This window comes from Glossina fuscipes, unplaced genomic scaffold, assembly GCF_014805625.2.
Source record: "Glossina fuscipes isolate IAEA_lab_2018 unplaced genomic scaffold, Yale_Gfus_2 174, whole genome shotgun sequence".
NCBI lineage: Eukaryota > Metazoa > Arthropoda > Insecta > Diptera > Glossinidae > Glossina > Glossina fuscipes.
Window position 1 is genome coordinate 347153 of NW_023998517.1, and position 23838 is coordinate 370990.

Below are 23838 nucleotides of genomic sequence, written 5' to 3' on the forward strand. Positions count from 1 at the left end.
TCTAAGCGCAAAAAAAAAACAACGTAAAGCAGTTCTAACGGCTTACTATTCATAGATAAGCCATTGCACAATTCTTGCAAAAAAAAGCAAAAAAAAAAAAAAACCAGAACTAACAGATGTAAAAATCAAATTATAAATACTCGAATGCACACACACAGGACACAATGAGTGAAAATAATGAAAATAGAAAAATGAACTGCAGTTCTTAAGCAGCAAATCATTATGATTAGGTGAAGGACAACAAATAATTTGTAATGAAATTACAAGGGAAAAATAAACCTCAAATATGTTTTCTAAATTCAAAATAATCTAAAAATTTTCTTTCTAAACACATTTGTTGCTTGTTTATTTAACCACACAAAATGGATGCATAGTCGCTGGTAACGAAACTAAATAAGTTTTTTTGTTTTTTTTTTTTTTTTGGGTTCGATAGTTGGAACTTGGAATCAGCAATACCTTCCTTCGGCAGATATGTTAGCGGATTTCTCTTAATTTAAATTTGAATGTATCTGTTAAGCGTTGGTTTCAGTCGAGCGAACAGAAGCTCATCATATTTTTGAATAAATGGATATGTATGTAGGTAGGCAACCTGCAGAAAATTTCTATACACGCTGCACATAAAAGCCCCATTGCAGCTTCTACGAGTGATGTTCACAAGATTTCATAAGCTATACTGCGAAAATAAAAAAGCTTCGAAAGAAAGCCCTGTGGAGTATATCACACATCCTCGTTCAGGTAAATACATGGCAACAGTGATGACCGATTTTTATGATTTCTGGGTAATACGAACCTTCAAATGTGTAAATGTGTGAAAGCTTTGTAACATTTTCACAATTAAATTACAAGTCAGATTGGTTTTAATGATCTCAGTTTTGTAATTTTCAAAGCAGTGGAAAAGTCTAAATTTCGTGGGTTGATTAAATTTTGCTTTTTAATCAGAAAGACCGTCATTCACAATCAGGATTTCCTTGAAAAACCTTATGACGAATCTCGTCTGTTGCGAACGCTTTATTACTTTCAAACAAAATCATATGGTCACCAATGTTACTGAACACTCTGACCGCACGGATTTGGCAATTCGTTCAAAAAAATTCATTCCTGCGATAGGTGAAAATGGTTACAACGCGGCACCGTTATTGCATTCCAGAGTCAAATTGGCAATCAGCCGAGGAGACAGCAAACGGCGAAAGCAATCAAGCAGGCAATAGCCGCGCTAAGATGGTCCATATTTTGGAATGCACTTGGCGATTGATATTGATCGACTATCTCAAAAAGGGACAAACGATCAATAACGATTATTAAGTGGCATTATAAGTGCGTTTGAATGACGGCGTTGCTCAGGAAACATATTGAGTGATGTGATATAATAAGCATTTATGTTCAAGTTGTTAGAAAAAGTAATGAGTGTATTTACGAAATAATTCGTAACTAATTTAAGTGAAAATTATAAAATTTGTCTATAGGCAAAGTAAGGTATGATACAATTCTCTTATTTCCAAATAAATTTTGCAAAGCATTGACATTGCATTTTAACAGGTGTCACGGTCGACTCATAACTAAGCTATTCGAATTAATAATAATTACTTCAATTTTTTTTTTGATTTAATTTAGCCCCGAAAGTTGACTCAGGAAGGATATCTCAATGAAAATGCAAAGTATTTAACATCGAATAACTGTTTATTAAAATTGAATATAAAGGCTTATAACAATGTAAAGAATTCTATGTGTGTATGTGTGTGTATGTATGTATGTATTTATGCATGTACGTATTTACGTGTACATATATTATAAACAACTACAACAAAATGCAGAGATTTTTTGTGTTTTATATTTGGACCGTTAAGACTTCTTCTCCGTTTCCTTTTCCTTTAATATATATATACATTATATAGGTGGAAAAATATTGCCTTCAAAAGATATATTTATATGCTTGTAAATAGGGAGGGATATCTGAGATTGGTTTTTCTTCTTCTTATTGTTTTTAAACCACTAAGAAAAATATGTTATATAACCTTATTTCCATTTCTTCTAAGTTTAGTTTTTAGTGTCAAATTAGAAACCGTTGAAAGTGGATATAAATGCTTTGTGCAAAGAGCGAATAGTATTGAAATAGGATCCTTGAAGTTGTTCTTATTCATTGTTAAATATAGTTTTTTCTTTCTTTTTCTTCTTTTACATATTTATAAATGCATTAGTGTATTATTCGCTTGCAATTGTTTTGTTTTGATGAGTTTTACTTTAAAGGAAAACAAAAAAAAAAAAAATAGTTGTACACACTACAATCAAAAAGTGCCAGGAATTAGTTGAACATCTCGCAATAAATATTGAGTGGACTTTTAGTGTCTACGACACAAGTAACCTAACACCATAATTCTTTTTCTTTGTTTTCCACTATTAATGACAAGGCATCTTAATTATTCCCCTTTTATACCCCACAACACCTGTGGCTCACATTAAGCTTGTGCGGATGTACGTAACACCCAGCGCGACTCGATATAGATTCACCTTTTATTATGCCAATCGGGTCTCAGTCGATTTAGCCCTGCCCGTCTATCTTGTTTTGTTACGTTCAACCACACAAGCTACAATTTTTGAAATTTTTCGATTTTGATATTTTTTTTAAAATCTAATTGTTGTTGTTTTTACACAACGTATAGTGCTAAGTTATATTAGGTTTCTGTGGATGTATGCGACACCCAGAAAAACTTGAAAGAAACACACCCTTGATTATGTCGTTCGATTTAGAATCGCTTTCTGAATCAGCTTAGGCTTGGCTATCCCTCTGTTCGTTTTACGTTCTTGTGTTTAACCTTTACGTCATCATTTTTGATATATTTCAATGAAATTTGGCACACTGACATGTTTTGGTCCAAGGACGCACGCTATCGAAGATGGCTAGGGTCGAAACGCTCCCTATACAGCGCCTTTTATTACTCTGATCGAGTCAGAAGCAGTATCTGAATCGATATAAGCTCGAGTATCCGCTTGTCCAAGTTGTTTTCTTGTATTCAACGTATAGGACGTAATCTTTGAGACATTGAGGTTGATAAAGTGAAAAAACATCATCGCCGAAAAATTTTTGGAGAAATATTGAAAAAAATGGTGGCATTTTTTATAGATGGTGTCAAACCCATTTTGTCGGATATTCTAGGCATTAAAAAAATCGCACCACAACTTAAACTAAAAAAAGTCGAAACTCAAAGCCAAAATGGTTCCAGAAGGGTGTGCAAAAAATATTTTCCAGATGACTATGATACGGATGGTAGTCATACCTGATAATATAATGAAACATAAATATTGAAAAAAGTTGCCAACAAATGCGTAACACTTATCATATGGGCACGCAACCACTGGACCACTGTCACTTTCTTTCTCTTCGCTTTTCTTTCCTTCTTTCTGACAATCACTTTATTACACATATAGGGATATCCCTAAGGGACTGGGCGTATTGGAAAAAAAAAAAAAAAAGAATTACCGACTCTCTTAATTAAACGGCGCCTAAATTACACAGCCTGAGTGGCCAAGTAGGCAAAGAATCTCGACTAACAACTCAATGGTGGATTCAAGTCTCTAATGCGATTTTCAATAAAAGTCGATAGCCATCAAAGCTAGTGCTTTAAAACTTTAGTCTTACAATTCATTCCATGGCTAAATTAATTACAATAATAATAAAATTTAATAATGATATGGGAAAGTGTTCGATTGATTCCTGGTATTTTTTGATCGTAGTGCATGTATTATGTAAATTAAAAATTCTCTTTTCGCTACAAATATACTTATGAGATATATTCGTTCCAACGAATTTCAAATACCCACCACACTGACAATAGAAAAATTTGTTTGCAGATTGTTCGCCAATCACTCACTTTTACACAATCAACTTTTAGATATCTGAGTTCAATGTTTGTACAAAATTTTAACTTTAAATTACATGTAATAATATTTAGGAATTTTTTTTTCTTTTTTTTTTTTGGTGACGGATACGAAAGCCGATATTGAAAGAAAGTCAAATTCGAACCTGAGCCATGAAAATGAACTAAAACCACTTATGTCAAGTTCCGATAGTACGCAGATAGACGGACGAGCGAGGAATGGACTGGTGTCCTTAAGCTATATGCCACGCGTAACGAAAATGCCATAAAATTGCCATCTTCGAGTGATAGGTATAATTGGAGATCTGCGTCCTATTCTCATAATTCTGATTACTTTTCGTTCATATTGCTGTTTGCTGAGTTACGTAAGTATAGAAAAGTTTAAAAACAACAACAACAACCAAAAACGGCCATAGATGCAAGTAAGAGCAAATAATTTATGGTACGCAATTTTCACTTAATTTTTCTTTTTCTTTGTTTTTTTCTCTTTTTTTTTTTTTTAGTTCTGAAACAGTTATATATGTACATGATAATGTTACTTTCAAATTGATTTTACACTAAGTCAAAGTTGCAATTTATCAGTTTTTAAAAGGAAGAGAGAAAACTTACTAATTAGTTTTCTTTTAACTGTTTTTTTGTTTGTTTGTTTGTTTTTTTTACCTTTAAACAAAAACATATATACATTGACGGATATACAACAAAGGACAAGGGAAACGGAGGGAACGGATGGAAGGACAGAGAGGATACTGAAAGGAAGAAAAATTGAACCGTAGGCCAAATATGAATAAGGAGTGGTGCTGATCTCAAACCGCGTTTAAAATAAAATTTCAGTCTTATAGTTGAAAAAATCCGCTTGTTAAGCAGTTTCATTTTCTTCACTTGTCTGCAATAAAGAGAAATCAGAAACAAACCAAAAATACGAAAAAGACAAGAGAAAAAGTGAAGAAATTTATTTCAATCAGTTAAGCATAACATCTTGTATTATTTTCTTTGTTTTTGTTTTTTATATATTAATTGTTTAAGAGATAACATCCATAGACAAATTCAATAGCAGGAGAGTTGGAAATGATGCAAAAATAAATTAAGAATCATTACATTGACTTGGAAAGAAAGAAAAAAAAAAAAAAAAAGAAAGAAACATACATTTACAACACAACAACAAGAATAAGACTGGATTCTTCTGCGGATTCTGTGTTTTCTTCCTTGCGTGTGTACCCACCACAATCTTTACTAAAACCATATGCAAACTTCTTGGCTCCTTCTAACATATATACACTGTATACATATATATGTATATATATACATATATATACATTTGAAATCCACAAAGTGCGAAATTGCATTTGTCTTTTTAGTTTCGCATTAAAATTCAAAACTTACAGAGAGTATAGAGAAATTTACGTTTCAGCCTAACATAGCATAAACTGATAGAAAATTCATGGTTAGTGATGTAAAATGTCAGAAGGAAAGCTTAGATGAACCCGGGGTGTAGACCATAGGCCATAACAGACTCGATGCAAATTTGATTTCCATTTTTTTTTTTTTTTTAATTGGCAAGTGTTTCTCGACAAAAACTGGGGATCTGCTTTCAGACATAAATATGAAATAGGAATTAGTTCTGCAATTCGCATTTTAACAGAGCCAAGTGTTGCATTTGTCATCTTTTCTTATCTGCAAAGAATTTGTTGCGCCTTTTTTAAAATGTATATCATATTTATATCTAAAGCGTTCTTGCAAATTACTTTCTATGTGCTACATACTAGGCTTGTAGCGCTTAAAGGGTGGTGGGTGGCATGAAATTCGACTAAAGTCGAAATAATCAGTCATTACTATATCATGTACGTTGCTATTGTAATTTGACAACTGGAGCTATATACACAAATATAAAAACATTCCCATGCATGCACACACACATATATACAATAAACCCTTAAATGCATTTAATAAACTTCGCAAGAGCTAGGCTTTTTCTCTAAATTTCGTTTAGACAATGCAGAACTATACTCGTGTATCATTTGATCCCTGGTTAACGTTTTAACTGTCAACGTTTTTTATTGAACCAATTTACCCATGATAACACATAGGAGGAGGTCGGCTAAAATCGTTTCCTATAAAAGTGAATACGATTAGAAATTGCTTGAAATTATTAATAGCTTTAATATCTACATATAGATGATAGAAATTAATATATAGCTAGCTATAGGTAATAACAAATAGAAACAACTATGCTTGTAGCATCTGTTCTATAGCAATCGATGGTTGGATATATTAATTGCGTATGTGTCACTTTCTTTGGAACGGCCATATATCGAAATTTTTAATCATAGCGCAGATGTCAGTCCATACCATGCTACTTGCAACTTTCCAATTACTAACAAGTACAAAAAGTATTGTTTGGCCGCGGCACTTTACGTCAACCTACAGCTATCCATATAATGACTTTTTAAAATAAGAAGGTACACGGAAAGTGATCGAAAAAGTGGTCCGATCCGATTAAATGTTGTTAACTTTCGTCGTTAGACCGAATTACGTCAGTGTATCAAATTTTATTAAAATATCTCAAAAATTTGCGGCATACAAGTTGAACACAGGAAAGCAAGACTAGCAGAGGGGCAGACAAAATGATTAAGAGGATAATTCAGAATCGATCGGCATATTGAAAGTTGCGCGTATATTAAATTGTTCTGGATTATGCATACGTCCGTATACGCTTGATATGCCCTTATACCACAAGTGTAGTGTAGACTACAAAAATAGGACACACTGTTGCTGGTTGGAGTACTGGACTTAGTAAGAGCCTACAAGAAAGTTAACAATAGCAAGAAATAATAAAGCACCTTAAGAAAAACTGAAAATTTCCATTATTAACTTGTAAACTAAAGTAGAGTCACAACAGTTCTTTATACATAAGAATGATAGACACGCCCGTAGCAATTATTCAAAATATTAATAACACACCATACCCCCTATGAGTAGCTGAGTAGGCAAAGGATCGCTACCAATAACTCAGCGATCAGAAATTCAAGTCCCCAGTTTTCAATATGGGCGAGCACATGGCCTAAGCTGGTATATGGCAGCCTTTAAATCCACGTTTTGCAATAAATAAATAAATATATAGTACATAAGTTGTGCCATAATTAACGTGGAACTTGGATTTGGACTTCAACGATCAAAAACGTTTTCGCATTTGAGGTTCAGAAAATCTGCAAATGACGGCTGAAAAATGAACGCGTCCACAACGGTGCGGATTTTAGGCAGAAGGCACCATCCGACCATTCTTTTGCAAAAATGCGGGTAGTCATATGATAATAGCAATTAGTGGTGCTCGCTATTGTGACATGATAATCAACTATTTTTTTTTTGTGCACGTCCCTCGTACAATTGTGGTTTTAGCAAAACACTGTCACACGCAGTACAGCCCAAATAACAATTTAATTACTATTGTAACGAAATTCAACAATGTTTATGAAAAACTTCACCACAAAAGTACGCACTTAGGTATCTGCAGAGCATAACATAACCGTATATTGTATACTTTATGTATCAACAAAAATTGTTCACATTTTAATTATAAACCTGTGGTTTCTATCGTAATTACATCTTGCTTGAAGTTTGCCACACCCATTATAAATACTTTTAATTTTTTAATTTTTTTAGATTAGAGACCTCATATGTCTTTGTTATTGAACAATAGTACACAACATGCAATCATTTTGTCCCTATTGTATATTAACCGTTCTCTCTATGTGCATTTGTTAGTATCGGCGTAAGCCGAAAAATCTCCATCAAAACCGATTATCTTTTATATTTTCAACTTCCCAAGATTTTAAAAGCTCTCGGTGGAAAATTCGCCTTTGATCGGCGTAAAGCATTTTTAACAGTAATAGGTTTGAGAATCTTGTGAATACGAAACGAATGCGAGTTCTAGGTTTGTTTTCGCTTAAAATTTGTTCGTAATGTCAAAAAGTTTTCGAAAAATATATTGTACACCTTTCGCGCCGGGTATTGTCTACTTACGATAATTACTTATCATTTCAGTCACGTCTTGTGATGGCAACTATATGCGAAGCAAATTTGATAGTTTTAACATTTTTCAGACTACAAAGGATTATTAAACAAAAGCGTGAAATAAATACTTTATACAACTTTTTCTATCAATACGATGTGAACTACGGTCGGAAGTCGGCTGTGATTAAATCGTCAACTCTCCGCTTTCCGAATAAAACGATAAAAGATCCGTTCAGCTTTGAAAAATCTCATGATAAGACGCGCACATTATTTCGTCGATCTAGCCGCTGTTCGTATGATATTCAAAAATCTATTTGCCCACAGTACCGCTATTCGGATTTTAATTACATTCATATAATCAGTCCATTACACCCAAGACCAGGGGCGATTATTGCTACTGGTCGTATGCGTTGTCTTAAAATACTTAGGAGAAGTTTTCGTAACGGTATGGTACCCAAGTTTAAGTCCCTGAAGTCCACGTAAACTAATTAAAAACCCTATGAGTATTAAATTCAGGAATATTTACTTAAAATGTCTTTATATTTAGTTTGTCCAAGATGTAGTTGTCCTAGGGACAACTGCAAATGAGCGACTCTTTGAGTTTAGTTGATAAAGTTATATAAAAAATCATAAATTCTTATGACGAAAAATGTAACCATAATTATGTTATTGTCTTATATTTATCTTCAAAAGCGATGTCCAAATAAAGCCAGCATCGGCATTAGGTAGCACGAAAAGTAAGATACACAACTTAGCGCATTACCCGTGCAATGGTATATTACCAACATGCATTGATAGCGAAAGACGGTCCAGTTGCGAAAAGTCGCAAAGTATTGTACTAGTGCGCCGAAGCGGATGGTTTAACAAAGATAACAACTGCCCTGACCGAACCCCGATACTGTAGCTACACCTAAATCGAGGCCTACGACGTTTTTTTAGCGCTCTCTTTGAACAATCAATAATTTATAGCAACTACTTTATCTTAGAATGTCAGGTAAATACCGCTTTTTTTGTACCCGCCACCGAAGATTGTAGTGTATACTCCATCTTGTGTTTTCAGCGCCCAGAACGAAGCTACAGAGACGCCATAAAGTTAATATACCCTTGATCAGCCTTAAATTCAGAATCGATTTAAACATGTCAAAAGTTTACTCTTTTGTCACAACCTATACAACGTTCAGAGACAAGCTTCCCCAAACCCCCATAAAGTACATACTTTTTTGACCAGTGTCATACTCGGAATACAACGAAGCATTTTCCTCTGTTTGCTTGCCCGTCATTTTTTGTAAGGATTCTCTCGTTCGCAAAAATGAAGACATCGCTTTCAAATTTGGCGAAAAAATTTGAAAATACCTTCAACCGGACAAAGTACATCCCTGTAGTGCAACATAAATTGAAACAAGTACTGCTTTCCGGGTTTCCTGTCGTTACTTATAAAGCGCAATGTAAAGCGCCAACGAGCATAAAAATTTAGTTTTGTTTTTTTTTTGTCTATGATAAAGGTGACGGACGTAAAGGATTCGTTCACAGCCCAATACAATTTTTTTATTTATTTTACTGAGACGACGAAGAAAATATTTTGCTTTTAAATTAATTGATGAATTGATTGAAGATGTAGTTGTTGCGAAGCGGTTTCAAAATGGATTAACTCATGTAAGAATCGGTGGGTGGAAATAGGTTCAAAAAATTATCCCACCCTATCCAAAATTTCCGCATTTATTTACTACCCCTTTTGGATTAAGTTGAGAAACAAATGACTTTCAAAATTCAGTGCTGTTCATTCTCGACCCAAAACGAAGTCAGTCTACCAAATCTCATTTCTGAAATTGCTTTCTATAGTGCGAACACAAGGTTGCCTGGACAGGCTGGCAGATTCGCGCTCAAGCATTCCCAAATGGATTCAGAAAATGATTCTGAAAGGCTTTTTATAATAGAACGTAACATTGTACTGTACGAACTTGGCATAGCTTTAACCAGAGATGGCACACAGCGCACTATTCCTTCTCCCAGCGTGAGCGACAAATGACAAAATCTATTAGCAACAAAGTTGTAAATAAGCGTCAGCACGTCTTGAAAGGTATATATATGTTGCTGTTGTTGTTGCTGTTGCTGCTATCGGTTCTTAAATCATATAAATTTTAAACAATCTTCATAGTGTTGACGTAAATATATCGAATAAATTTTCAATATTCAAAACCCTTTTTCAATTGTTAGGAGAACAGTGTAATGCACTTGCGCTTATTGACAACAATACCGAGAAAAACGGACAATGTAAAATTCAAATAACTATTCAAATAACATTATAAAGAGTTTGCTTTGCATGTGTACGTATATGAAAATATTTCAAAAATTTTTGGAAATAAGCTGTTAAAACCATACATGAAAAATAAACGCAATTTTGGTATATGTAAAAAAAAATAAAAATACACACACACACACACACATGCATATGCGTAGTACATACACATGTGCAAAAAACTGACCTAAACGCAAAATTTCAACGTACAATAAAATATTCACAACAAATAACGTAACATGTTTTACACATACATATACAAATATGTAACATATGTGTAAAGATTAAAAAAACATTAAAACTCGATAACAACAAAAAGCATGAAAAAGACGAAAAGGAAAAAAAAACAAAAGAGAAAAGAAATTAAAAACCAAAAATTTTGTTTACAGGTTGTTTTTTTTCATACATCCGTTTTGTGGGTTCATTTATACACATATATATATACATATATATATATATATATATATATGCACATTTACATAAAATTTGGCCGGAAAAAGGGATAAAATAATTGAGCTTAAATTTTATAAATGCAAAACAAACAAAAATATCGAAATAAATGAAGGAAAGAAGACAAACACCTGTGATTACTACGCTCGCCTGAAAGCGAACGGATTTTGGATGAATTGATTAAATATTAGTAGATATATTACTATGACCAATACGCAAGACCAGTTACTTTAAATGGAATATTAGATGTATTTTCTTTCCCAATTTATAAAACCGCGGTAGACATCAATTTTCAAATTTCGCACCATAAATGTCGTTAGTGATGCAGCTGAGCTTTGTTTTGTACGACGCAAAAAGTATTTTTTCCGATTTTTACGATATGTTTGCGAAAGGATGCTTTCTGAGTATTATGCGCTTAAGATCTACGCAACCAACATGGAGAAAAACAATCAATTGAGCGAAGATCGTGCAAAAGTTGAGCCAAAAACGAAAAATTCGGACCAAAGTCCCTCAAAAATCAAGTCAACGATAATCGTGTTCTTCGATTGTCGTGATGTTTGGCCAAGCCAAACAGTTAACAAGGAATATTATTTGGGTTATATGCATCGCGAAGGTATTAGCAAAAAGAGATCGGAATTGTGGCAAAACAACTCTTGATTTTTGCACCATCTCACACTATATCGGCTCTTTGTGAGGATTTTGCAAAAAATTCAGCCAAGATTGTTGCGTAGTTTTTTGTTATTCTCTAAACTCAGAAGAGCGCTCTGCGGACACTATTTTGACTCTATTCTGAAGCCCATTTCGAAAACAGGCTATAACAGGCTGTATCGGGGATTGAAAATCACCAAGCGTACCATGTCTGAAGGGGACGAAATATATTTGGAATAATAAATGGTTTTAACAAAGAAAAAATTAATTTGGTCTTATTTTTTCGGACATAGCACTAGTACATTAGTACTCTAAATCATTACCTGCCGTAAGAGTAGTAATATTATGTGAAAGCGACACACAAAGACGTTTTTCTTGCAAAAATGTATCTATGTAAATGCATTTATGACGAATCGTTGCGCAAACTTAATCAAATGGATGGAGGAGGTTCGAATATGGTTCAGAAGATTAAATGTTTTGAATTGCGAGTTATCGATGACGTAGTATTCAACCAGTTAACTGGGTGGACCAACGTCGATTTATCCGTCAAACATGACGAAATTAGGTTGTGTAAAATCGTGGTAAATACACATTCATAGCGATAAAATGTTACGAAGAAATGCGCCAAGGACGGATGAATTGATCATGACGCACATATATACGTCGCAACACAGCTAACTGGTTAATTGCATGGGGATTTTAATTTTTAAACTTTTATATATCACTTATGGGCAAATCACGTCCACAAAGACGTATGATCCAATCCAACTTTTTACCCCGTAGTGCTGGCATACACAGAACAATCGTTCGGCAATTACAATACAGACGGCAGACAAGACGACATGAGGCTCAGATATGACTAAACCTGGTTCTGAAGTTTACGCCTATCAATGATGTATGTACTTAATGCAGCTTCTCTTATAAATTTCCAAGCATTACAAACTGGATGAAAAAATTGTTATACCATATCCCGTTGATGGTGAATTTTTCAAAAAAAAAAAAGGGGGGAAAAAATGAAAAGCATCTGCATAATAAAATTGAATTAACTAAAGATAAATAACAGAGCGCACACGTTCCTGTTATTGTTGATGTTGTTTCTTGCTACATAGGTATGAGTATTTATGAGCGCGTTTAGAAGAATAGAAAATAAAAGTAACGATGTGAAAAAAAGAAAGAAATAATGATAACAACAACATAAAACATAAACACATCTGGTGTAGTGAATGAATCGACACATATTGAATTTAGTGGGGAAAACATAAAAACAAAAAACAAAAACAAACAAAAAAGAAAGTTTAGTTCGGTTCAGTTCATTTTGGTTTGTTGGTTTTTGTTTTTTAGACAAACGCATAATTAATAACTTTGCGAGGAATTATGTGCGATTGTGGAACACAAAGTATTTAAAAAAAAAAACTTCAATAGCATTAAGTGAATTAATTTGAATAATACAGTTATCACAAAATTCAAACACTTTTACACACACAGATATATATGAATATAAAAAATTATACAAAATTTTATTTTTGTTTTTTTTTTTTTAAAGTGGGTGAAGACACATTTGATTTGATTTGAATGAGGTTAAGTAGACATTTAAGATGGATTTTATTTTTATTTTTTATTTTTCTTTTCACACAAACTCATAGCTAACATACCTGTTGCAATGATGGCGCCTGATTGGTTGAGAGAGAAGACGGTGGCTGTACAGTTGCGGGTAATGTAGTTGACACTGTCGCTAACGGCATTCCAGTCTGTTGTGGCGAAGGATTCGTATCCAAAGTATGCTTGGATATAACGACTGTTGTCGTCTTTTGAATTTTATCCTGATCGTGATGTTCTAACGGTGATTTCGGAGGAACTGATGTAAAAGCATCGGCCGCTCGAACAATTTCCAACACCTTTAAATAGACCAAAAAAATCATTGCAAGCGTACACAATTTCGTTATAAATTTTAAGCTATCTGTATAACATTTTGGTACATCATGAGAGTTAAAAAGCGATGTAAGTTAGATATGTGATGTGAATGAGACTACGCTCATGAAAAATACATATGCATACATACTTCGCGAGGCCTCTGACCAATATCTGCCGACATTGCAGACTGGAATTGAACGCCAGTCATGCTCTTATCCATTAAGGATGGATATAAAAATTCAGCGAGAACACATAAACACACTACAATGGGCCGCGGATACCCATTCAATACTCGCTTCGCTTAATACAGTCATTGATATAACAATTTTTCAAATAAAGCATCATAAGGCAAATGCTCAAGAAAGTACTCCGAACATCCGAACCATTTTCAGTGGCGTTCGTCCTTGGGTCAAAGTGCATCACTGAATCAAATTTACTCTAAATATGTCAAAAATTGAAACCTGTAGGTTGAACTCACAAATACAAGACAGATAGATGGCAAGACAAGCTCAGATCGAGTCAAAACGTGATTCTGGTTTACATATGATAAAAGGTGTATACATCTCAAATCTTTCTGTGCATTGCATACATTCGCACAAACTCCACTCCGTCCGCAATTAGAACTCGTATCTTTATTGCCAAATAGCAAGAAAGACATCAAACGTATTTATAATCCCATAGCCAAGATCATAATTAAAATCAAAAACTTCATCCTGAACTTGTAATCTGTTGAAAGGCTTTCGAATCGCTCTGAGTCTCAAGGGTTCTCTCGATTAGACTACATTGGCACGTTCTTGTTTGAAGTCTAAATAAACATAAACACTCTCTCAAGACATGCTTTCAACAGGTAAGATATTAGATTGTAAAATCGAAGTAGAGATCCATTTGACGCAGGTGGTAGAAGGTGGAAAAATGACAAAGTGTCAAGGGAAATTTTTTTTAAAATAATGAGTGCTTTTCCCCTTATTCTATAGAAAATCCAAAGTATCTATTAAGCCAATGACGAAAAAAAAAAGAAATAGTTGCCTCTTCTACCACAAAACATTTCTTGTTTATTTTCTTAGAAGCAGTGTACCATAATTAGCAGAGCGTGCGCTTTTGCATATCGTTCATAGAGAATAAATAAGAAAGCATTTGCCTTGAAAGCATGTTTTCAATGTCGTTTTAGTTCTGTAAATAATATTTTTTTTCAAATCACATGCTCATCGTAATAGGAACTTATTTAAATATTTATACATGTGCACGCTTGAAGTCACGTCGAAATTCAATGCAGTTTGTTCACCATTCAAGCTAAATTAAATTTTAGTTGTCTTTTAAATATTATGTCTATGCGTGTGTATGTTAACACACCTTAAAAATTAAGTTTGTTTTTTTTTTTAATTCAACGTTAAAACAAAGCTTAGAGCAGAATTCATATATTTACATAAATTTCATTATTTTTCACTTTCTGACTCATTTATTCATTCAGTTGAAAATTTATACGAAAAGTGAAATTGTATTCAAATATTCCCTCTCCTCCCTCTTCTCATCCGTTCATTCACTCTACTTAAACTGCAGCAAAATTTTGCACTTGCAATGGCGTTAAGGTAAATAGTTTAACACTAACGTTCATCTATAAACAAACATATACACCCACACATACACATAGAAACACTTCTTTTTGTATAGGAGATAAAATAAGAAGAGAAGAGAAAAAAAAAAAAAAAACAAAATTAAAGGATTATATGTAAAGTACTAAAGTAAACACTTGAGGCAACATAGTGTACTCAGTACACCCACAGGCGTTTGGTCGAATAAGATAACATTCAAAAAGAGAGCAAATATACTTACTTTTTCAGGCGTACTCTTCTCTTTAGACGTAGCCGTCAAGGATTGTTCAGGATGTTCAGTCAGAGCCACAACTGGCTCATGAGTTGAGTGTGGAGGCGTTTGATGCAATTCTGCCGTTTGCGGGGTCGATTTCAAGTTTGCGCTTGCTGTTGTTGCTGTTGTTGAGGTTGATGGGTGTGCCAAGGCAGCTACTGCAGCCAGTGTAGACGGCGTCACTTGTGCGGCTGTGTGTTCATTATTCATTTCAGCTTTTGATGCAAAAACTTCAAAATCCTTTAGATCAACACAACACCAAACATTTAAACCGTTCCCCGACGTTGATGGCATAGGCAAGTGTGTAAGAAAATAGTTGCATTATGTGGTTAAATAAAACAAAAAAAAAAAAAAAAAAAAAGGAAAAAAAAAACGTAAAAAAAGTAAAAAAAAATACAAAAAAACCATTAAAGTCAAGGTATCTGATGTAACTAAATAATAATAATATGTAAGTAAATGCGTACTTGTCTAAGACGTTCGTCATCTTCACGATCTAAACTGGAAGTACTTTGGCTCTGACTTAACTCTGAACCAGTTTCAGAAGCACGCGATCCTAGAAAATGTAAAAATCAATAGAGGAAACATAAAATATTGCAGTCATTTTAAGCAAAAGACAATCATACATACATAGATGTGAGTATGATTTGTGAAAGTACATACCATGTCTACTGTAACCGGTACTCATGCCTCCGGCCGTACCAATGGAATGAATCAAATTGGATTTATCGTATCCTTTACAAACAACCAAATGAATTTCATTGCCAGCAGTCCTTAAAGTATTAACAGCATCTTGATGTGTGGCACCGAGCAGTGAATTACCATTAACCTCCAGTAAACGCATACCAACCTATACATGGAGAGATGAAAGATGGAGAGTGTATAAAAATGCGAAACATTTAAGTTCGATAAGATATGCATGCGAGCGTTGCTTCAAGTTTAAGAAAATCGCATTTATTTAACTGAGACTGAAATTGTGCAGTTTAAGCTGAAATTTTTTTCTTTTTTTTTCTAGCATTTTTCAAATTACATAACTATACTCCAGGGTAGATTTGGTGCCTTTGAAACATTATCACGATTTTCAACAAAGAATGGTAGGGAAGAGTCCAGTGGTAGAATTCTACTTGAAAAATACAGAAATGTATTTCTACTCTTTGTTAGTTTTCAATTGTGTGCGTCCCTACGTCCTTCTAGTTTTGGGATACTGGCAATTGCAAAAACGACGACAGCAAACTGACGTTTGATTTATGTTCCGACATGACGCCCATAGGTCATCATTGAGGGTGGACGTGATTTTCCCGTTAATAAACCGACAAACCCTTCCTAAAAGTACAAATTTGAAGACATTATTGCACCCGCGTCACCGCTTCTTGTACAAGCATGAAGTTTATGCCGATGTATGCAACACGCCAAAGAAATTGGATACACTCACCTTCTATTACATTAATCGATTAACGATCAGTTTCTGAACCGATATAAGTTTCTTTGATCATCCTTTCGCCTGCCAAGCATGTCTTTTTGTGTTTAGCCTACAGGCGGCAATTTTTAAGATATTTTAATAAAATTCGAATCAGACCAAATTTTCGATCACCTCCCATTTAATAATAGACGACGGCCCTACTATAGCGTTTTTACTTATTTTTAATAATTTACAGTGTGAATGTAGAAAAATATTCGAATCGTGTGGAGTTTAGACTCATCTTAATCGCTTTTCCGGTAACGGAAACCCCTAGTTGGGGAGCTACCGAGAGTGTCAGGAGTCGTCTGCCTACGGACTTCTCTACTAAGAATTCAACCAAAGTGAAGACCCACGATTTACCAAAATAGGTCTGTGATGTGAGAATTACTGAGATGGCCAGACAAGCTCCTGGAGTTCGGAATGGCTACGCTGGTTAAACACCGAGCTCGCTATGAATCTTCATGAGAAAACTCGCGTAATTTGATACCTTCGCGAAAACTTGATTATAGAGGGGTATCTACAAACATATATGCTTTGCATAATATTGATTAATATTTCATAGGGGGAATTAATGGCAGATATATGCTAAGCCTGGAATTGATTATATAACAGAAATGATGATCGACAATTCATATGATATATTTTAGTGGAAACGCAGTATATATAAATGAACTTGGGTATTAACTTTCGGGGAATGGGTCGATTAAACCGACATGTGAGGCCTGACCGTTTTGGTGCGGCCCTTCGGAGACTATTCGCGATCGCTGTAATTATCCTCAAACGCATAGGCATCTATCATAGGTATGTAATAGACGTAAGCTTGGACCATACCCAAACTTTCATATCTGGTACTTTAGTCTTGAAGGTTGTGTTGCAAGTAGGAAACCGCTCAAAATAACGCGATTGTTCTATGCAACTCGTCTTGATTAAGCCATGCAGACGATGAACAATTGACTCTCACTTTAATCACGATCGTCCTATTGATAAGTCCATAATCAAAGCAAAAAAAGTGCCAAACGATTTTTAAACGATTTTTTCGGCTAAAGGCTAAGAACTAAACTAAACTAAATAATACTACTGCTAAGGCGCACTGTTACCGCCAGAATAGAAATGTAGTCAGATATGGAAATATAGTGAGGGAAGAATTTAAAATCTTCTATCTCAATATTTAAGAAATTCTTTGTGAACTTTTTAAATTAAAGTATTTTTAATTAAGTCATTATGCATGGTTAGCATAGGCCTTCTGTATAAAAAACTTTTGCAAAGTAAGAAAATAATCTTAATAATAAAAAGCCTTTGCATCGCTATATAAAAAAACAAAGTACGTTGCTTGAAAAGTACAATAGCAACACAGAAAAGAGAAAAACAACAACATAAAATTGCACTAAATTTTCTGTTTACTTATTTCACGCAAAACAAGCGGAAAAAATAATCTCCTCCTAGAGGAGCAAAACGTACATTTTTGCTCTGTCACAATTTTTGCAAGGCACCACACTACACACATACAATGTATTCGCATTCAGAACACTAAGAAATCATACTAAACCAACTGTTGTTTGTGTAAGAGAACATAGCAACACAGTACACAACAGTTATTTTAAGATTTACAGTAGAGATCGTAAAAGGAGTTCACAACAACGTGTAGCCAAGAACAATAATAATAATAATAATAATAATAATAATAATAATTTACCTTAAGCCTTCCATCACGTCGTGCCGCACCAACCGAATTAATTTTAGATACAAATACACCCTCATCTGTAGGATCAACAGGATTGCCACGCTGGCCATTAAGACCGCCCTTAATGTGCATGCCCAGGCGTTCTCCATCAGCTTTGCTGATGATAATTTCCTGTGATTTATTTACACACAATACAACACGAAGAGAGATAGAAAAATAAGAAGAAAAAAAATGCATATAAAAATATATATATATATTAGATATATCCGGGCTCTGTATATAATAATAATAAAACCAGCATACTATTACATGTACGTAAATATGTAGGACGCCTTTACACAGAGCTACATACAAATATATACATATATATATATATATACATACATATATATATATATACAGAGAGAGAGATACACTTATACAAACAAACAAACACATGCAAAAATAATCATAGTACACCAAAAAAAAAAAAAATTAGTTTTAGTTATGAAAGGAATTTATTCTTTTGTGTCGAATTCATTCCAATCAATTGGAAAGAGATTTTTATGTCCTAACCATTTTATGTCAAAAATCAAAAGATAATTGTAAAAAAAAAAAAGATAAAAATTCCTTACACTTTATGATGGGTTAGACTTGAAAGCATGGACTTTTTCTTTTTTTTACTTTTATAAATTTCCTAAGAAACACTTATTTCATCATTTTCTTTTCTTTCACTTTAGAATGAAAAGAAATTGAAGGAAACTAAATACAGTAAATCCTCGTCTTATTCGCTTTCTATGTTTCGATGGCTACGCCGTTAAACAAAGATTTTATTCGCTTTAGTAAATTTTAAGTATCATGTGTTGAGGTAAAAGTTTTTCAGTTCATACGAGTGGGTATGTCGAAAATGCGGAAACGCTGCTTAACCGTTTTGCCGCCTACAAAACTGAAAGTTGACTTAATTTAACGAATTTAAACTTTTCCGTTTCATTGATTCCCCGATATTCGCCAAGAGGAAATTTATATGTATATTGCTAGTTTAGGTCCTCAAAGCAGTATTCAAATTGTCATGCCATTCTTCAGATAGCTCGTTCGGCGCACTAAGCTGAACTAAAGACAGGAGATCAGTAAAGCTGCTTCAAAAAAAAAAACTGACCGATTTTAATACATTTCTGGCAAGCAATTCATGTCAAGCTTTCGTTTGGAGTTATCGACAAGTTCGAGGAGAAAGATGATTTTAAACTCTGATAAAGTCTCCAAAAGTTATAAAAAAATCTTTCCCGCCTTCGTCACTTTTCTATTTGTTGCTATTTGAGGAGAAATACTTCCATTCCCCTCAACGACTTGTAAAGTAGTTATGTAATCTTTACCGGTGTAATATTCAAAAATATGTACACCCGTCTGTCCATAGATTGTAGACCAGTATAACATTAGAGGTAAAACTAAAAGTTGACGCACCTAATCCCAGTTTAAAGTCGCGAACTCGATTGTAAAAGGAACGTGATCTGGCCGCGCATTTGCAAATTTATTGTATATTTGATCTATGGTTGGCATATTAATGTAAGCAAAAGTCGTCTTAATAACTGATCGGCCAACTGGAAAAACAACAACAACAACAAAATCTCCTAAAAGTGGCTCATCTAATTCGTATTTTGTAGTGCCCTAAGCCTGATTACTAACGATAATCAATTCAAATATAAAAAGTAAGTCAATCGTTACATAGCACGGAACGAGTACACATTGTTATAGGGAAGTGTACGGTGAGCTACGTGGATATGCCGAAAAGTTCAGTCCCACGTGGTAATCTCCGAACTATGGCCGTCACATTATTGACTGAGAAGAGTTCAAGGCCTAGCAATAAATTTTTTTCAACGATTGTTTACGCGATGTACTGGAAGTTTTATTTTCTTTATTAAAGAGAATTAGAGAGAAAGAGAGAATAGGTGAGCAGAGTCAGGTAAGTTGCAAAGTACGGAGAAGGGGCGTTCGTCCGGAGCACAGGGCAGATCATCCCAGTTGTTTTCTGCCGACACACGTGTTTGGTTTCGAAAATCCTGCATCGTATGAAAGCTTCGAAGAATTGACAGCTTAAATTAAAGCACCGCGAGTATTGGGAAATGACGTTGGGAATGCTCAGAAAACGGATCTCCGCGGTGTATCGCGGTAGCTTTGGTAATGCCAAAGACCGGAAACTATAAATAATGAGATAAACGCAGATAAACGTCGGACCCTCCCCAAAGTAGGTTTCCTAGTCACACAATACAAATCGATCTGGTATTCCCTGTATAGTGGAACCCCCCAGCTTGCAGGGATAATCTCACTCACACTTAAATAACCCGTTTTGTCAGCGAACATTATGAGACAGGTGTTTGAGTTCAGCCACTCTCGCATCGTCTCTATGTGTAAATTTTTTTTTTACTTTTCATTAAAAATTCATTAGAAAACAATATTCTGCCTCCGATACTTTAAAAGCGTAGAACGCGTAGCAAATTCAAATTTTAACTCCCAACACTGCAATGCTTATGATGTTCTCCTTAATAACCAAACCGTGATCACATTTCTCAAAACCACCTAAATCTTCTGTTCCGGACGTAACAAAAGCGTATATATAAAGAAAGATTCTACTGTTGTTGAGTTCTTCTTTAAACGCTATTCAATTCAATAAGAAGCCCTAAGCCATAAACTGCAAGCAATAAATGAAAACTGTAAGTATAAATATGTAAAAGAAAAGAAAAAAACGCTAATTAACAGAAAAATGTACTTTGAAATGCTTTTTGAAAGAAAACACCGACTACACACACAAACATTTAGTTTCTGTTTAGTATACATTTTTAAGTAATTGATATAAAAGTAAAAGTAATTTGGTTGTTCTTCGAAAGCTTACCTCAGTGGGTATATAATCTACTTGTATTTGCTTTGTATGTATGGCGTGTTAGATATTTTTTTTTTTTTTTGCGAATGTGCGAAGAAAAAATGCAAAATTTCAAAGATAAATTATAAAAAGTGTCATATATGTGTTTACGTTTTCTTTCGGTGAGTGTTCTTTAATTAAAAATTTAAATAAAGCACCTTTCACTTATTTTTCTTCTTGTTTTTTTTTTCTTTTTTTTTTTTTTTTTTAGCTCGCAGAGGGGCACAAAACGTGTTTAAGTTAACTAACCTTTTAGGAAAAAGTGTTAAGTGCTTTTCGAAACTTACCTGAAAACCAGCGGGCAATGGATCGTGTTGTATTGTCAATTTGATTTCATTACCCGGTTTTAATAATTCCATTACAGCTTCTTGATGCGTTGCCCGTGACACGTCGACTTCATTGACTTTCAAAATGCGGTCTCCCATACGTAATTTGCCGCACTTAGAGGCAATACCACCCGGAACAACCTAAACAGAAAAAGTGTTTTTTTTTTTTTAAATACATTAGTGATAGAGCGGCCATTATATATATATGTATATGTACGTGTGCAATGTATACTTGTATGATGCAAGCAAACATATTCTTGCTTGTACGTGTCAGTATGCGTTTGGGTGCGTGTGTTTTATAAAAAAAATCCAACAGCTTTATTAAGAGACATAAATTTAATCCTGAAAACTCATTAGTCTGACATGTCACATAAACGAAATGAAGCTAGAGAAGCATAAGCTCTCTAATACGCACACTTTTCGTTGGTTATACTATACTTTCAAACTGTACTTGTGTCGTATCACTTTGCAAAAAAAAAAAAAAAAAAAAGAACAACAACTAACCTATTCTCTTCTCCATGCTTTAATTTGCAGACTTTAATGAAGTTTGTTACATAATTTATGGCGAAATATGAAAACAATTTCTATATGGAGCCAACTTGATAAAGTTATGACTCGAAAAATATTATTAAAAAGTTAAAAGTTCTTCAGATCATAAAATATTGTATACACATGCAACACCCAACGCGTGCATTTATATTTAGTTATCGTTATTTACTTTATCGTTCTTCCGTCTCTTCCTCTCTCTCTCTCTCTCTCTCTATCCCTCTATCTCACTGTTTCCACTTTCACTTCACATGCCCAGATGTCTAACTGCAATGTAGAGGGTTCACAAGTGAACTTTTCACTATTCCGCTTGGTCGCTATTTTCGTTAAAATACATTTTGTCAACTCATATTTAGCTGTCGTAAAGTGCACATGTAATATATTTACAAGAGCAAAATATTTAACTGTAACTAATGTATTTTAATTGCAAAATACTTTACCAAAATTTTGTTGTATATGAGAAAACTTTCGGTTATATAATGCCAGACCATCAATTTAATCAAAAAGTTTGGATAAATAGTTCGGAGAAAGTAGCTCTTTGCTTAAGCCTTAACCTAAGGATTTGGTGTATAAAAATGGCTGCAGTAGAAAGCATTGTTTTGAATAATAAGACATAAGATGACTTGAATCCCATGTAACATAACTTGAATCTAAAACTTTATAGGCAATTATATATAAAAATTCTGCATTAAATTCCATTTTAGATTCAATTGTTAGAAACTTTTCTTTCATAAGATCATTTACATCCTAGTGGAGTATGAAAAGTATATATGCAGACGTGCAAAGTATGGATGCCACGAAGAGCAGTAAAACAGCGGAGAGCTAATGGCGAAGATTAAAATGAAAGAAATAACGCTACATAGAAGCACAGAGAAGCAAGGATCAGTCAGTAAACGGAACGTTAAGTAGAAATCATCGACTCAAGATGAATACTCCGCGCAGTCGTCAAATATTTTTTGCATACATTCATTAATTTCCTTATATTTAGTTAATTGTAAATTTAAATTACTTCACAGGGTATGTTCACGGAAAAAAAGCGACTTTACATTTTTTTCAAAGAATACTTCTTTATTCATCAATATCAATTTTGTCCCCATCAAAGTATCCCCCTTATGTATAAGGTACTTATGCCGACAGTTTTTCCAATTGTCGAAGCACTTACGAAAAGAAAGTCCATGTGTTTCATGTGTCTTTTTAGTTATGGGAACAGGAAAAAAAAACAGGAAAAACACCATAGGAGGACAAGACCGATGAATCCATGTGAGCAGGCGCACTACCGTAGTGCAATATCACTGACTAGTTGTTGGACAATTCCGTACAACCGAAAAAATTTCACGCCAAAAGCTAATCGATATGAGGATATCCACAGCAACTTCACCGCTTCAAAGTTTTCTTCGGTTTTTGACGTGCTGAGGCCTTCAGGGTAGTCATCTCGACCTTCTGTGAAGAACATGTGCCATAATCAACACTTTTTTGGCTCGAAAGAGATTCGCCAAATGCCACAGTCAACATTTTAGGTGAGTTCAAGCATTTGATATTATTTTCCACATAAACTTTAATACATACTCATTGATACATTTTTTCGATAGGAAAAAGTCGCCAAGCATACCAAAACATGTCTATTTTTATATCTCTGAAAAATAAAACTAAAAATGCAAAAACGGCTAATGGATAATGTCAACATACTTTGGGAACATGTATACCACCATAACAAAAAAAAAAAAAAAAGAATTCGAAAATCGAAATTTTTTAAGCACACCTCGTACATTATACATTATATATTTGTTATATATTTAGTCCTTATAAAAAAGACGTTACCAACCAAATGCCATTCACTGGATTTATATCGCGTAACATACTTATTGTCTGGTACGAAGCTTTCAATGAGTAT

General features: G+C 34.1%; 1 protein-coding gene across 17 annotated transcripts in view; it reads right to left on the minus strand.

The window, feature by feature from the left end:
• LOC119641713 (protein lap4) overlaps nt 1-23838 on the minus strand; it is a 309554-nt gene that overhangs the window by 177136 nt on the left and 108580 nt on the right. For all 17 annotated transcript variants that reach the window (XR_005247877.1, XM_038040526.1, XM_038040525.1 and 14 more), the window contains 6 exons: nt 21363-21542; nt 18198-18356; nt 15709-15895; nt 15513-15601; nt 15016-15288; nt 12927-13169 (listed from right to left, as the gene is read on the minus strand). Coding sequence is in view for 16 of the 17 variants with exons in the window: in XM_038040526.1 (XP_037896454.1) it covers nt 12927-13169; nt 15016-15288; nt 15513-15601; nt 15709-15895; nt 18198-18356; nt 21363-21542 (1131 nt within the window). In the remaining variant the exon portion in view is untranslated. The remainder of the gene's footprint in view (nt 1-12926; nt 13170-15015; nt 15289-15512; nt 15602-15708; nt 15896-18197; nt 18357-21362; nt 21543-23838) is intronic.